The sequence below is a fragment of the Suricata suricatta genome, chromosome 2, assembly GCF_006229205.1.
Source record: "Suricata suricatta isolate VVHF042 chromosome 2, meerkat_22Aug2017_6uvM2_HiC, whole genome shotgun sequence".
NCBI classification, from domain to species: Eukaryota; Metazoa; Chordata; class Mammalia; order Carnivora; family Herpestidae; genus Suricata; species Suricata suricatta.
The window spans coordinates 88,046,426-88,062,853 of NC_043701.1; the positions used below are offsets into that span (position 1 = coordinate 88,046,426).

At 40.9% G+C, this 16,428-nt stretch overlaps 1 protein-coding gene across 6 annotated transcripts; it reads left to right on the forward strand.

Annotated features, from left to right (window-relative positions):
* The first annotated feature begins 13,718 nt into the window (after positions 1 to 13,718).
* ARL4A (ADP ribosylation factor like GTPase 4A) lies at positions 13,719 to 16,170 on the forward strand. 6 transcript variants are annotated; one of them, XM_029929631.1, is made up of 2 exons: positions 13,719 to 13,998; positions 15,160 to 16,170. In XM_029929631.1, the coding sequence occupies exon 2, from the start codon at positions 15,249 to 15,251 to the stop codon at positions 15,849 to 15,851; it is 603 nt and encodes a 200-aa protein (XP_029785491.1). In that variant the 5' UTR covers positions 13,719 to 13,998; positions 15,160 to 15,248; the 3' UTR covers positions 15,852 to 16,170. The 6 variants fall into 6 exon arrangements, with proteins under 6 accessions (XP_029785491.1, XP_029785487.1, XP_029785477.1 ...); XM_029929627.1 differs by having other exon boundaries at positions 15,163 to 16,170; XM_029929617.1 differs by lacking the exon at positions 13,719 to 13,998 and adding an exon at positions 14,605 to 14,710.
* The last annotated feature ends 258 nt before the right edge of the window (positions 16,171 to 16,428 follow it).

A 16,428-nucleotide genomic window follows, 5' to 3' on the forward strand; every position in this document is an offset into this window, starting at 1 on the left:
TTTTCAGCCACTTTATTTTGGCCTGCACTGCAGTGTTGCTGTTCCAGACAAGGCCTCCTATCATAATGGGACGGTGGGCTGAGATCCCCTCAAAGGCCGAGTGGGCCCGCCTGTGGGGGAGGTCCCCGCGCTAGGAAGACCAGAGGCTGCGGGCTGTCCCCCGCATCCATGGAGCACACCACACCCAGGCCTTTCTCCCACATCCCTTCACACCCTGCCGTTGAGTCCCAGGCCCAGGGTGCACCTTCCCCTTATTCTCTGACAGAAGTTCCCACTCGAAGCCTCTTTCTGTTATAGATTTTAGCTGAGGCCATGTCAATCTAAAAAAAAAAAAAAAAGATTCAGTAAGATACATGTGTTTTATTCCTTTTCCAGCTAAGATGTTCCTTGGTTTTAGACGTTTTGTACATTTTCCTAGCTAACAACTCCATTCGAGTGCCAGTCCTATTTACAAAAAGTGCCCCTTCTGTCTGGTTCCCCAGGCTATCTTTACCTAATTGTCTTCCATTTATTTAACTAAAAAGGGCATTTAAACTGCTTCCTTACAACCAAAGATAGGCCTCAATGAGACTTACAGTCACTCCCAGTCAGAGAGGCAGCTGGCAACTTTTACATGGCAGATGTGTCTGGATTTAAAACATAATCAGTCTAATAACTCACCTGGCTGTGATAAATTCTGTACCGGCATTGTGCAAGACATTGAGGATCAAAGAGTCTAGCAGCAGAATTAGACAGAATTTCAAAGGGATCGGCGCTTAAGTAGTGGTAGATACATGAAATGGAAGTGGTGCAAAAAAAGCCAGGGACTTACTCTGATTGGCAAACTGAGAAAAGCCTCACCGAAGCGCAGCCTCGGGAACGTGTAGTGAGCAATAAATAGATCTCCTCCAAGGTGAGCCGGGGGGGGGGAAGGGAATGGATAGGAGACATTGTGGGTTTGTATAAAAAGTCAAAAGGCATTTTTCGGAGTGTGGTACATGTGCTAGGGGGTTCTTGGAGAAGCAGGAGTTCCTGAGGATGGAGCACAGGAATGGGGGTGGGGAAGGGGGATGAGGGAATGGTGGCAGATTAGCCCAAAACAGTAATTAAGCTGTACAAAGTGGAGTATTAAAACTTCAGGGATCCTGGAGGTATTCAAATCTATAGTGTCAACAGGGTGTATTTTGCTGAAATATTAATTTTACTTTCTGATGGGAGGATGGGAATTTATGGGATGCATTTTATTTTGTCTTCACACTAAAATTCAATCTGTTACTTTAATAATAACTAGATTTGTTCTATTGACACTTAATAGTTTTCCTCCCCCCTCTACTGGAACTGTTTTCTGGGAGCTTATCAGTGACTTTTTACATGGTAATACATAATAATCTTTGGCAAGTGATCATTGCATCCAAAAGTTAGTTCAGCCCCAATTCAATATCATTCTTTTGTAACGCGTAACGTCATTTCTTTTTTATTCTGTGCATACAAGAAAGCACAGAAATCATAAATATGAAGCTTGGCAACCTATAAGAAAGTGAACACATCTGTGTAACTACTAACAGGAAATAGAACAGTGTCACCTACTTGTACAGAGTGACTGCGCTGGTCAGGCACTCTCCTAAGTGTTGTATGTAGATTTGGGAACAGACTGGGTGTTGGGTGATAATATTAAGAAGTCATCAATGGCTGAAGTCCAACTCCCTTACCAAGATATTCAAGATTCTCCACCATCAGGGTCGATTATTTATTTATTTTTTTCCTTTCTGAATTCGCCTTATGTCACAAAGCCCTATTTCTTGCTAGGTGATAAATTACTTGCTATTTCCTTGGAACGCATCCTGGTTCTCTCTGTGCCTTTGCTCATGCTGTTCCTCCTTCTTCCCGGAGCACAGCTCCTTCTCCTAGTCTGTTTCTCTGTCCTGCCCTCCCCCAGCACACGTGGGCTCAATGTCTTCTTGTGACTCAGCCTCAACAACAGCTTTTCACTCATGTGTGCCGGCTCTTCCTGACTGCAAGAAAAGTCCCTATCTTCAGACGTTTTAACAGCATCGTGTGTATCCTGTGATAGCCCTTATCTTCTGTCCATTGGATTATTATCTTCATTTTATATCATTTTATCATTTTTTATCATTTTATATTGACTTACATCTTAAAAGATTAACCATGGGATTTTGTACATACGTCATTTTAGCAGCCATCACTTATAATTTACCATTTTTTAAATTTTTTTTTATTTATTTTTGAGAGAGAGAGAAAGAGAAAGACAGGGCATGAGTGGAGGAAGGGCAGAGAGAGAGGGGGACACAGAATACAAAGCAGGCTCCAGGCTCGGAGCCACTGGCACAGAGCCCGACGCGAGGATCAAACCTACAAACTGTGACATCATGTCCTGAATCAAAGTTAGACACGTAACCAACTGAGCCACCCAGGCGCCCCTTCATCACTTACATTTTAAACCATAAAAAAGTTTTCTATGCTCAGCAACGTGAACATCAAAGTAAAATAACTGATTCCATACATATGGTAGCAAGGAAGCATTCAATATGCATCTCAGATGTGATCAAAGATTTCCTCAATGTAAACTTAGAATGTTAAATAAAACAATGAGTAGAAATTTAATTTCTTAATGTTTAATTTTATGTTTGAGAGAAAGAGAGAGAAAGAGACAGAACATGAGTGGGAGAAGAGCAGAGAGAGAGGGAGACAGAATCTGAAGCAGGCTCCAGGTTCTGAGTCATTAGCACAGAGCCCAACTGGTGGCTCGAACTCATGAACCATGAGATCATGATTTGAGCTGAAGTCTGATGCTTAACTGACTGAGCCACTCAGGTGCCCCTATGTTTTATTTATATTTGAGAGCAAGAGAGACAGAGCATGATCAGGGAGGAGCAGAGAGAGAGAAGGAGAGAAGGAGACACAGAATCCAAAGCAGGTTCCAGGGTCCAAGCTGTCAGCACAAAGCCTGACTTGGGGCTCAAACTCACATACCGTGAGATCATGACCTGAGCCAAAGCCAGACGCTCAACTGACTGAGCCACCCAGGTGCCCCTTTTTCTTGATTTCTTTTTGTCAACAACAAAGTTCCTAGTAAAGCATTTTGTTTTTTATCAGTACATGAGAATGCATATAAGGGAAGCAAAGATTCTACCTGACTTATAATTTTAAAATAAACCACACTTCAGGCTGCCCTTAAATGCTGAAGGTAAGACAATGAAAAAGTAGTTTATTATATCATTTACCATCATAAATAAGTTATTCCTTCCTCAGGATTATAAATCATATTTAATTACTTGACTTATCCTTTGCCTTCCTTCCACATTGTAACTTGCCTCACCTGGTCAACTACTCTAATACCATTATATAAATTCACATATACCCACTCACACACACTCACACAGATGTGCTCATACACAGACACACACACACACACACACACACACACACACACACACACACACATTAAGGGAAAGATCAACTGTGGTTTTCTAAATACCTATTCCAGTACTAGGCTACTGCTCTAAAAACTGTTTATGAAATTGGTGTTTTAGTAAGTAAATTAATAAATAAAAATGGGCTTAAGAGTAATGTAACAGAACTTTCTCTTCTCATTTGCTCTAGGATATTAGGCCATAGTTTTTCTAAATTGTCCTAACAAAATTACTTCCTTAGCTGGTTCCTTGCAAAGAGAACTAATCTACTGTTTGTTTTATGTGTATTCATAAAGCTCATTTAAAGATACCTTGAAGTGTTAGGAATTCTTTAATAATGAGGGAGTATTTGAGGCAATATTTCTACCATGTATCATTTCATTAGATATTAAATTGTTGTTTTGTATTAATTAAAATACCCAAAAGAGCTAGGATATCAATTCTATTCTGGGTAATAACTAATTTCTCTAACTACACAGAGGTTCAGTTTAGAGAATTTGAAATTAGTTACCTAAATCCCTTATTCTGTCTTTGGCAAAAGGGGGAGCAGGTCAATTATACATGGTCATTCTAAACAGTCATTTCAAGGGGTGCCCGGGTGTGCTGGCTAAGCGTGTGCCTTGGGATCAGGTCATGATCCCGCAGCTCATGAGTTTGGCCCTGTGGCGGGCTCTGAGCTGACAGCATGGATTCTGCTTTAGATCCTCTGTCTCCCTTTCTCTGCCCCACTCCCCTCTCAAAAATACATAAACAGTAAAAAAAGAAATAAACAGTCATTTTTAAGAGTGATTACCACATATTCTGTACCAGGCACATATGAATCATTGACTTTAAAAGTATAAGGATACATTTTCAAGAATTGAACAGGGGAATTCTGCCCATTCTTGACTCATAGTAATGTTTTTTACTCCTTATCTAAGAGTAAGAGTGTGACAGTGTTAACCACGAGCATTCTGATATGATCCCCCTGCCCCCACCACAGGATACCACTAACAAACAAAGAAGCAATACTGGGTGAAAAGAAAGAAATGGAAAAGCTGAAAACAGAAAAAATCTGGCTGAAAATTGAGCTAAGATATTTGAAATGTGGATGGTGTAAAGGTAGAGGAAATTATTATTCTCAAAATTATAATTAGTTACTGCCTCAGAAGCTGTAAAGAGCTGAACGTTAGTTTGGGTCGCCCTGCTCTTGGGACTGAAGGGGTCCACTAGTTACCTTAGTTACATTAGTTACAGCACGTACCTGATGACTATACTCAGGAGTACAGAAATAACTACTAAACTTAACAAAGATATTTTACATGGGGGAGCTAAGCACTCTATTTTGTCATAATGATGCATTCAAAGCTGTTTCTCTAGGGTCTGCTGCCTATTTAAGAATCAATATGTACAAGTTATTTGTTTTGGTTTTTTTCTCTGTAGAGTTGTGCCTTTAAGATTATCACTTGTTTTTATGGAGATCAGTTGGTTCCTGTTTGAGCAATTATTCTTAGGATATTAAACATTCATTCAATAAATTCTGACCTCCTACTACGTGCCAGACACTGCAGTAGACACTAGGGGTGCAATGGCATGATGCTGACATTATCCTTACCTGCTGGAAGTTATCATGGAAAAGGGGATAGATAGTGAGGGCACACAGTAAACAAATATAAATTCTAGGAAGAAGAAATAAAGCAGAGTAAAGGATAGAAAGTGGTGCAGAGATGGAAGGGCAGATACTTTAGATGTTTGGGATGGCCTTTCTCAGGAGGTAACATGTGAGCCTGGTCCTTTCTCAGGAGGTGACACTTGAGCCTGGCCCTTTCTCAGGAGGTGACATTTGAGCCTGAGAGGAGAACTTTCCCCCAGAAACAGAGAGAACACACAGAGAGAAAGGACAGGACCAGAAACACACTGGAGGTGGACTGGAGTGTGAGGTGTAAGGGAGCAGTGGGGTGGTGAGACGTAATGTGGTTTGGATGGATGGATCTGTGGATGGATTAGATACGGTAGATTAGGATAACTCCTAGGTTCTTGCTCTGAGCAAGTAGGTAAATTGAGTGCTAATGTAGAAGATGGGAAATGTTGAGTCTGAGGAATAGGTTTAGCAATTGTTTAAGATGTTTATATTCATCCCTGTTGCAAATTTCTGGGAATAGGTTCAGTTTGGAAACAAATTTGGGAGAGTAAAGGGTGTTTAAAGTCCTGGTGCTAGCTGAAATTACGTAAAGACAGCTTTGGAGCATTCCAACGGGAGAAGGTGAATGTGATGGAGAGGATCACAGTGCTCATGACCGAGGGTAGAAATGCAAAAACAACTGACAAGACTGGATGTTGAAATCAAATATAACACACAGTGCTTGTTAAAATGAGCAGAACCAGGACGCTCCTCTTCTGATGTGATAGCCTGACCTTCTGATGTGATGTGCTGTTACACTGGACATTCTTACTGCCAGTCATGCCCAGACAGAGGTTCAAGGCCAGAGGGACACAGAGAGTAGACCTCGTCTGTGTTATGGCATGATAGCTTTCCACCACTGTGCCTTTTGGCAGCTGGGCCTTGACAAGGTGTCTAGAGGCATGAGACGGCCCTCTCAGAGGAAATGGGAAACTGTCCCATGACTAAAAACCCAGTGAAGCTAGTCCTTGAAGCTGCCCCCAAAAGAAGCTCATGAGGAGGGTTCTGGACCCATCGGCCTGGTGAATTCTTATCTAGGAGTCATTCTATGTAAATCTGAGGTTGTACTTCCCTTCTAGCATTTTTTTTTTTTAATTCTTGTCAAAATTGTACCATGGCTTTGCACTGTGGTGGATCAAAGTGAATTCGTCTAAATGTGGACTCCTTGGAGTGTAATGCAGAAGAAAACAGACACTGGTGCCAGACACAGGGGACAAATCCCAGCACCACTGCTTATTAACTGAAAAATCAGTTAGGAGGTAAATTAACTAGTTTGGGAGAGACATTATGAGAACCAGATGTAAGTACTGGAAATGGAATGTAAAGAAAGAAATGGATTAAAGAGACATTGGTGGCTAATTATAAGTGGGACATAGGAGAATTTTTTAAATGGCTTTGAAATTCTACTTGGGGCTATTAAATGAACTACCATCAGCGAAAACAGGGACTAAAAGAGAGAAGCCATATTTCAGCACCAGTAGTAAAAAGGTGATAATTAAATTGTGAACATTCTGGGTCTTTGGCAGAAAAGTTCAAGAGACAATTCAAAATGGAGTTTAGGGGCATCTGGGTGGCTCAGTCGGTTAGGCATCCAGCTTTGGCTCAGGTCATGATCTCACGGTTCGTGGGTTTGAGCCCCGTGTCGGGCTCTGTGCTGACAGCTAGCTCAGAGCCAGGAGCCTGCTTTAGATTCTCTGTCTCCCTCTCTCTCTGACCCTCCCTTGCTCACACTGTCTCTTTCTCTCTGAAAAAAATAAATAAAACATCTAAAAAAAATGGAGTTTAGCTCAAAAATACTTCCTGATATAAGGTTATGAAACATAAGTAGTTTACCATGAATATGAATGATATTGACATACTTTAGAAACATAAAATGTATCCATTTTTATTCTATCACTTGATATTCAGGAAAATATCCTTTTGCTGGCACATCTTTCTTTCCTCTAGCTTTATGGATATATAACTGACAGGTAACATCATGTAAGTTTAATGTGTACAATGTGATGATTTTGATATATTGTGAAACAATTAATATGATAAAGTTAGTTAAAATATCCATCATCTCACAAGGTTCCCATTCCTGTGTGTGTGTGTGTGTGTGTGTGTAACATTTCTGATCTACTTTCTTAGTACATTTCAAGTAACAATATCTTATTGTTAATTATAGTTGTCATGCTGTACATTAGATCCTCAGAACTTATAACTAGAAGTTTGTATCCTTGACCAACATCTCCCCCTTTTTCCTTCCTACTAACCCTTGGCAACCAGAAATCTACTCTCTGTTTCTATGGTTCAATGTTTTTATTAAAATTGTTTTAGTACTTTTATTTATTTTTGAGGGAGAGACAGAACACAAGCAGGGGAGGGGCAGAGAGAGGGGGAGACACAGAATCTGAAGCAGGTTCCAGGCTCTGAGCTGTCAGCAGAGAGTCTGATGAAGGGCTCGACCCCACAGACTGCGAGACCATGTGATGAAGTCAGACACCCAACTGACTGATCAACCTAGGTGCCCCTGTATGGTTCAAGTTCTTAAGATTCATAGATATGTGTTATCATACAGTATTTTTCTCTGTCTGACTTAGTATATTGCCCACCAATTTCATTCGTGTTGCAAATAGTAGAATTTCCTTCTTTTTTTATGGTGAATAATATTCAATTGTATACATATATGACATTTTCTTTATCCATTCATCAACGGATACTTAGGTTGTTTCCATGTCTTAGTATTGTGAATAATAAATACTGCACTAAACATACGGGTGGGGATATCTCTTCAAGATAGTGATGTCAATTTATTGCTGGGTGATGTAATAGTTCTATTTTAATGTCTTGAGGAAACTCAACCCTGTTTTCCATAGTGGCTGTACCAATTTACATTCCCACCAACATTGCATGAGCCCTCCCTTTTCTACCCATCCTCACCAACAGGTTTTCTCTCGCCTTCATGATGATGGCCATTCTAACAGGTGTGAGGTGATATCTTACTGTAGTTTTGATTTATATCTCCCTGGTGACTAGTGATGTTAGTCACCTTTTGGTGTATCAGCTGGCCATTAGTGTGTCTTTTTTTGGGAAAATTTCCATTCAGGTCCTTTACCCATTTTTAACCAAATTATGTTTATATTGTTTTTTTGAGGGGTTTTTGTTGTTGTTGTTGTGGTGGTGGTGGTGGTGTGTGTGTGTGTTGTTTTTGTTTTGTTTTGTTTTTTGTTTTTGGGGGATTTTTTGCTATTGAGTTGTATGAGTTCCTTATATATTTTGGGTATTAACCCCATGCCTATCTATTATCAGATAGTTTTCAAATATTTTCTCCTATTCTATAGGTTATCTTCTCATTCTGTTGATTGTTTCTTTTTCTGTGCCGAGACTTTTAGTTTGATTTAATCCCACTCATTGATATTTACTTTTGTTGCTTGTGCTTTTGGTGTCATATTTAAAACATTATTATCAAGACTGATGTCAAGAAGCTTCTTTTATCTGTTTTCTTCTAGACGTTTCATGGTTTCAGGTCTTACATTTAAGTCTTTAAATAAGAGTCCAATATCATTCTTGGAAATGAATATCCAGTTTCCCAATCCCCTCTGTTGAAGAGACTATCTTTTTCCTATTGAGTATTCTTGGCACCTTTGTCACAGATTAGTTGAGCATATATGCATGACGATTTCTGTTCTATTCCATTGTTCTATATGTCTGTTTTCATGGCAATGCCATACTTTTTATTACTATAGTTTTATAATATGCTTTGAAAACAGAAAGTGTGATGCCTTCAGCTTTGTTGTTTCTTTCTCAAGATAGCTTTGGTAATTTAGGGTCTTTTGTGGTTTCATATAGATTCTAGGATTATTTTTACTATTTTTGTGAAAGATGCCATTGGAATATGGAGAGAGATTGCATTCAATCTATAGATTTCTTGGGTTAGTATGAACAGTTTAACAATATTATTTCTTCAAATCCATGAACACAATACTTTTTCATTTATTTGTGTCCTCTAATTTCTTTCATCAGTGTTTATAGTTTTCAGTGTAGAGATCTTTTTTATTATTTTATTATTTATTTTATTTTAGAGAGAGAGCACACAAGCAGGAGAGAGAGGCATGGGGGAAGAGAGAGATAATCCTAATCTGGCTCCATGTTCAGTGCGGAGCCCAACACTAGCTTACTAGCCCAGTGTGGCACTCACACCTGTGACCCTGGGATCATGACCTGAGTGGAAATCAAGAGTGAGATGCTCAACTGACTGAGCCATTCAAGTGCTCAGTGTAGACGTCTTTTACTTTCTTAGTTGAATTTATTCCTATGTATTCTATATTTTCTGATATTATAAGTGGGATTATTTATTTTGTTTATATGGTTTGTTAGTGTATGAAAACACAGCTAATTTTTTATGTTGCTTTTGTATCCTGCAACCTTACTGAATTTGCTTATTAGATGCAAGGTTTTCTTGTGGACTCTTTAGTGTTTTCTATATATAAGATCATATCTGTAAACATTGACAGTGTTACTTCTTGATTTCTGATGTATATGACTTTTATTTCTTTTTCTTGCTCAATTGTTTTGGCTAGAACTTCCAGTACTCTGTTAAATAGGAATGGTGGGTAGGAGTGGGCACCTTTGTCTTGTCTCTGGTCTAAGAGAAAAAGCTTTGAACCTTTCACCATTGTGTATGATGTACCTGTGGGCTTGTCATTTATGGCCTTTATTATGCTGAGATACATTTTTTCATACTCAATTTATTGAGAGTTTTTATCAAAAAGAATTTTAAATTTTTTCAAATGCTTTTTCTGAATCTTTTGATCATAGGATTTCCATTCTTAATTCTATTAATGTGGCATATCACATTTATTGATTTGCATATTCTGAACCAAACTTGAGGTGTTAAAATGTTGACACCTTTATTTTTTCTTAATGTAGGTATTTATTACTAAAAACTTTCCTCTTGAAATTGCTTTTGCTGCACCCAAGAAGTTTTGTTGTTGTTTCCATCTTCATTTATCTCATAGTTTTTAACATTTTTTAATTCTTCTTTGATCTATTGTTCAAGAGTATGCTATTTAATTCCCATGTATTTGTGAATTTTCCAATATTTCTCCTGTTATTGATTTCTAATGTCATGCCATTGTGGTCAGAAAAGATCCCTGATGTATTTTGAATCTTCCTGAATTTATTGAAACTTGTTCTGTGATCCAACATATGATCTATCTTGGCTCATGTTCCATATGGGTTTGAGAAGAACATGTATTCTGCTGCTGTTGGATGAAATATTCTGTGTATGTCTGTTAGGTCTGTTTGGTCTGTGGTGTTGTTTAAATGCTGTTTCCTCACTGATTTTCTGCCTGGATGATTTATCTATTGTTGAGAATGGAGTCCCCCTAGCACATCCCCCCCAACCCCCTGGGGCATATTATAATCTTCTCCTTTTGGATGTGTTTGAGCATAAACTTTATGCTTCCCTGCCCTTTATACTGTTGCTTCTAGCTGCAATTCTGTTCCCCTACACCTTGTCTGCTGTTGAGTTCTTTTAATATTCAGCTTTAAAATTACATTTTTTCCTGGCCCTGACTCTGTCAGATGAAGTTTGTACAACCACAGAACTTGATAACAACTTCTATTTTACCACTCAGAGGCCTATTGTATATCACAGCAATTAGGTGCTGTGTGTCTCTTAACCTCTACTGAACCAATTCCTTCCACCACAGCGCATGCCTTCTGTTTACCCAGACCTTCAAACTTGGGAGATTCCAGTAACTATGTACTGAAACAAAGTGAGATATCCTAGAAGAGAAAACAGTGTGCAAAGGTCATAAAGGACATTAGCTACAGTGTGTACCAGCTTAATTTTTTAAAATATTTTTAATGTTTATTTTTTGAGAGACAGAGAAGGACAGAATGCGAGAGGGGATGGGGGGTACAGAGAGAGAGGAAGACACAGAATTTGAAGCAGGCTCCAAGATCTGAGCTGTCAGCACAGAGCCTGATGCGCAGCTTGAACCCACGAATCGTGATGTTATGACCTGAGCCGAAGTCAGATCCTTAATCGACTGAGCCGCCCAGGCGCCCCTGTGCCTGCTTAATTTAAGCACATTATAGAAGATCAGATTATGGAAGAGAGCAAAAATGCTGCAGGCATCAGATTTAATCTGGGTCCTGGTATCCAAAAAAGAGAAACAAGGTACATTATTCAACTGTAGCATTTCAAAGGAGAAAGCTTACAGATTTCTTAAGATTCGCATTTCTTCAAAATGTCTAATCATTAGTTACCTGAGATTCTTTTTGGATACAGATCACTAGCTCCTCCCCTAACGATTATTCTGATTTGGCAGGTCTGTGATGGAGACCAAGAAAGTATATCTTTACAAACACTATCGGATGCTTCTCATTATTAGCAAAGTTTGGAAAACCGTAACTAAAGGCAGGGGTTCACAGAACTTCTAATCTAAATAACTTTTTCATGGTGCCTCAGGCCCAAAGAAATATCCCAAATTTCCATTTAAATAGATAGATCCAGTCAGCTTAATAGTTACAGTTGTTAATAGAGTCCAACAGATGGCACTGTGTTTCCCTCAAAAAGTTACAATCTCCCATAGAATCCTCATGAGTTCCGGAGGCACCCCAGACCCCTCAACACACAGTCTATGGACTATAGTTTAAAGGGAACATTTTCCTGGAAAAGCATCTAAATAAAATATCTGAACTTGCCTTTTACAAGAAGGTTGTGCAATAAAACTAAACGGTGTATCCATTAATTCCTTTGCTTTTTATATCATTTAGCGGAGTTTTCATATAGTTGTTATTACTGATAGAGCAGGAGTATCATTTTTCTCTAAAGAGCTAGAGAGAAAATATTTTGGGTTTTCTGGGCCACAAATGGGCTCTATTGTATATTCTTATCTTTTCTGTTGCAGCCCTTTAAACAGTTAAAAACCATTCTTATCTCCTGATATATGTAGCCAAATTCACACAGGCTATAGTTGGCCAACCCCTGTTCTAGTTATAAGCCAATGTTACAGCATTAAGTGTAATTCAGTGGAGGTGATTCTGCCGGGGTAGAAATGCTTAGTATTTTCCTATCTCCTTTCTGCTCCAGGGAAAAATGTATAGATATGCACCCTTGCAACTAATATGGGAAGGGCTACTTAATTTTAAAGCTACTGTAAACAGAAGGCTGTTATGGACTCTTGTTCTTAATTCTTGATTTCATGACAATTTGCAAGCTTTTCCAGTTTAATAAAGAATACCTGTTAAATTTCTGAGAAAAGACTAGTTATTACACTAAGCCCTTTATCACTTACTTGCCAATTACTGTAAATGGCTAATGAGGTTCCACATTATAACTAACATGGCAAGCTTCAGCTTACACTAGATTCAGTAACTTGATGGAATATGCTCTTTGAGACTTCTTAGCTTTATTTTCAAAATTGGTGTTGTGATCTTGAAAATATACACTGTGCTTTGCCCTAAGGTTTTACGTCGGTTATTTAAAAAAAATGTTTTTTAAAGTTTATTTTTGAGAGACAGAGAGAGAAAGAGAGAACAGGGCAGGGGCAGAGAGAGGAGACACAGATTCCAAAGCAGGCTCCAGGCTCTGAGCTGTCAGCATCAGAGCCCCACTCAGGGCTAGAACTCATGAACTATGAGATCATGACCTGAACTGAAGTTGGAGGCTTAACAAGTGAGCCACCCAGGTCCTTCTTATCTGTTACTTAAAAAAAAATCTAGTAATAAAGATAATATCAGTAGCAATGATGGTGTTGAGAAACATAAATTTTTTGAGGAAACTTCAATCTGTATTTTAAAAGTGAAATGTTTTGGAAAGTGCACCATGTATATTCTTCCAAGTTCCAATCTTTTAGTCCCAACCAAAAAGATGTTTGTTGATTGACATTTTCCCAGTACCACACCGTCTATATTGTCTAAGTATCCTGAATTATCACTTATCACGTTTTTAATTAAATTTATTCATGTGGCAATTTAGTTATGTTCTTTAAATCCCAATGAGACCAATATTCCAGGAGACAGAGACAACATCTGATTTCTTCACAATTCCATCTCCAAGCACATAGAATTATCCCTACTGCCTGTTAAGTGTTCAATAGGTATTTGGAGATATACGGGGCAAGCACACAGCTGCCATTTAGGGTCAGGATTAATCAACAGGAAGCATTCAGCATTTAATGACTAGTATGTAGACTTTAAGTTCCACTGATTTTCCTTAGGTTAATAGAAACACCTATTTAATGTTTCGGTTTATTTCCTCATTTGTGAAACCGGGATATATCTACTCACGGGGATGTTGCTAGGATCATTTGGGAGAGACGGAATTTATTTGCTGTGAAAAGGAAGGTGAGTTTCAGACACCATTCCGGCCCAGACGTTCACGGCAGCTACTGAGGCACGCCCACGCCACCCCGTTATATAAGGGGCCCGCCCGTCCTGTATCTTCTGAAATCTCTGACGGACGGTACGTCACCGGCCACCGCCCAGAGGACACTGTACGGCGCCTGGAGGATAGACGGTGGAGGGTGGGACCCGCCGGGACTGACTCAAGCCACCCGCCGGCTAGAGAAACCGTCCGTGACAGCAACTATTCTGGAAGCTGAAGCCGGAAGCCCCGCCCGACCTCGCCAGCAGGTCCGTGCTAGGCCAATTCGAACGTGACCTTGTTTTGCCGTTGCTAGGAGACCGGTCTCCCGTACGCCCCCCCCAATGGCCAGCGCCCCGGCGCGCGCTGAAGGGGGGCGGGGCCGAGGCTGCTGCGCGGAGCGATCGGCAGGGCACCGTTAGGCAGCTTGGCGCACGGCGCCAGCTTGGCGCCCTTAGAAGCCGTATTTCATCCCCAGCCACCAAAGGGGCCTCAATGGTGCCTTCCAACAGGTACCAGCGTGCTCCCGAGCGGCTGTGAGCGACTCAGGGTCCAGACGAGGAAAGACGGTGAGTCAGGTGGGCCGCTGCGGGGCGGGCAGCTGGTGTGGCCACGCCCTGCCGAGGGGAAGGAGCCCGCAGGGTGCGGAGGGGCGAGGTGAAGGGATTGTGCTGCCCGGACAGTGGGTGTTCCCTTGAGGGTGCCGCACATCGAATCATTCACGCCCTGGGGGCTGGCGCGGCCTCAGCGAGCACCCTCCGGCCAGCGGACGAAGGGTTAACACTCCGGCGGTGACCGCGGGTCCCGGATGTGGGAGCCCCAGTACGGCGTCCGCGAGCCACGCTGCAGGTGCCCCGCAGCGGGCGGAGCGAGCTGTCTGGCAGCTACCTGACCGACCGAGGCTCCCCATCACCTGCAGGGGCCACTCCGCGCTCTCCGTGGACGCCTTATTTTCTAACTTGAAGGCAACAGGTGGTGCCTGTGGACCGAGGGAGAGCCCAGCTCGGCCGCCCTAGGAGCGGCAGTTATTCTCACCAATTAGGGCGCTGGGGCGGGTGTGCATTGGTCTCGCTGACGCGGATGACCAATGGGATTTGGGCTTGTGGGAGGGCAGTGACGGGTGGGCGTGGTCAGAGTCGGAATCTACGGTTTCTAGTGCAGCAACTGCCAGAGCTGTGTGGGGAGCCAAGCTGAGCGGACGTGGGGTGCTTTTCTCCCCAACCCTCACGTAAAACGTCTACCAAATGCTTTCTTATTTGAATCCAGACTCCAGGTGCGGAGGTGAGAGCGTTGTGCTATTTTTTTTTGAGGGGGGGGAAGCAGGGAAAGATAATAGTGGTTTTGGGTATGCTGTTAAAACACGTGGAATTAGATCCCCAAAATAGGATTATGTGTTACGAGTTTTCTGCCAAAAAGGCACTTCTGTGGTTATTGCAGTCGAATTAGATACTGGTGATTAGGTTGTCTTCAGAATGAGGTCTTTTGAGATTTGGAAACCCAGGAACGTAGAGAAGTACGTGTTACTGCAATTTTCATGAATGTGAAAGAATTTCAATCACAAGGATTATTCCGTCGTTTGCCTTGTTGCGTATGTTTCATGTCTTATTTGGCTTATTTACTGAAGCACGTTCCCCGCCCCCAAGTTCCTCGTCTTGCTTATTTAAGCAGAGAGAGAAAAACATGTGTAGTACGATATTTCACAAGAATAACTTATTCATTCTCCCCCTCAGCAGTCTTGTAGCTGAATCCCCTAGGAAGAGAAGTTCTGAAGCAGTAAGAAGAAAGCATTTCCATTTGGAACACTTATTTGCACTTGGAAATGGGGAATGGACTGTCAGACCAGACTTCGATCCTGTCCAGCCTGCCTTCATTTCAGTCCTTTCACATTGTTATTCTGGGTTTGGACTGTGCTGGAAAGACAACTGTATTATACAGGCTGCAGTTCAATGAATTTGTAAATACTGTGCCCACCAAAGGATTTAACACTGAAAAAATTAAGGTAACCTTGGGAAATTCTAAAACTGTCACTTTTCACTTCTGGGATGTTGGCGGCCAGGAGAAATTAAGGCCACTGTGGAAGTCATATACCAGATGCACGGATGGCATTGTGTTTGTTGTGGACTCTGTTGATGTTGAAAGAATGGAAGAAGCCAAAACTGAACTTCATAAAATAACCAGGATATCAGAAAATCAAGGAGTCCCTGTACTTATAGTTGCTAACAAGCAAGACCTGAGGAACTCCTTGTCTCTCTCAGAAATCGAGAAATTGTTAGCAATGGGTGAACTGAGCTCATGCACTCCCTGGCATTTGCAGCCCACCTGTGCTATCATAGGAGATGGACTGAAGGAAGGACTTGAGAAACTACATGATATGATAATTAAAAGAAGAAAAATGTTGCGGCAACAGAAAAAGAAAAGATGAATAGTAATCCCTTTTCTATCTGTGTGGAGTAGGTTTTCTCCGGTCTGATTTTGACAAACGGAAAGAGTGTCGACAGCCTGGTTTGCCTGCCTGCCCTCCTGGATGCTGATAAAGCTTTGTTTTGTTGAACAGATGCCCAACTCTTTTGCCTTGTGGAAGATGAGTAAATCCAGTGCTTCTTAAAATGGTCTCTTCTCCCTACCCACAAATCGTTTGGTACTACCATTCCAGGAAGCCAAGCATGGATAGCAAATGGACCAGAAAACAAACAGTTGTGGAAATTTGACCTGAAGTTAGTAAAATAAAACGTTGAAGAGTATCTGCCTAGTGTTTTGTCCTTAAATCCTTTGGGGGGAAGCCTTTAAAGGAAATTGCATATAAGGCTCTGTATGTTAAGATGAAATGCTAATGAATGGAAATGTTAAGGTAGATTAATATATATATACAATTGTATTGATCATATTGGTCCAACCAGTAAGGGATAAGGAGAAAGTGCTTGTTTTTTTAAGTTTTGGCCAAATGAATTTTGACATTTTCTGGAATCAAATGATGTAATGTTATATCTTAATTCTAGGCA

What these genes read in the sequence shown, in the direction of transcription:
- ARL4A (XM_029929631.1), top strand. Translation starts at nt 15,249, where the DNA reads ATGGGGAATGGACTGTCAGACCAGACTTCGATCCTGTCCAGCCTGCCT.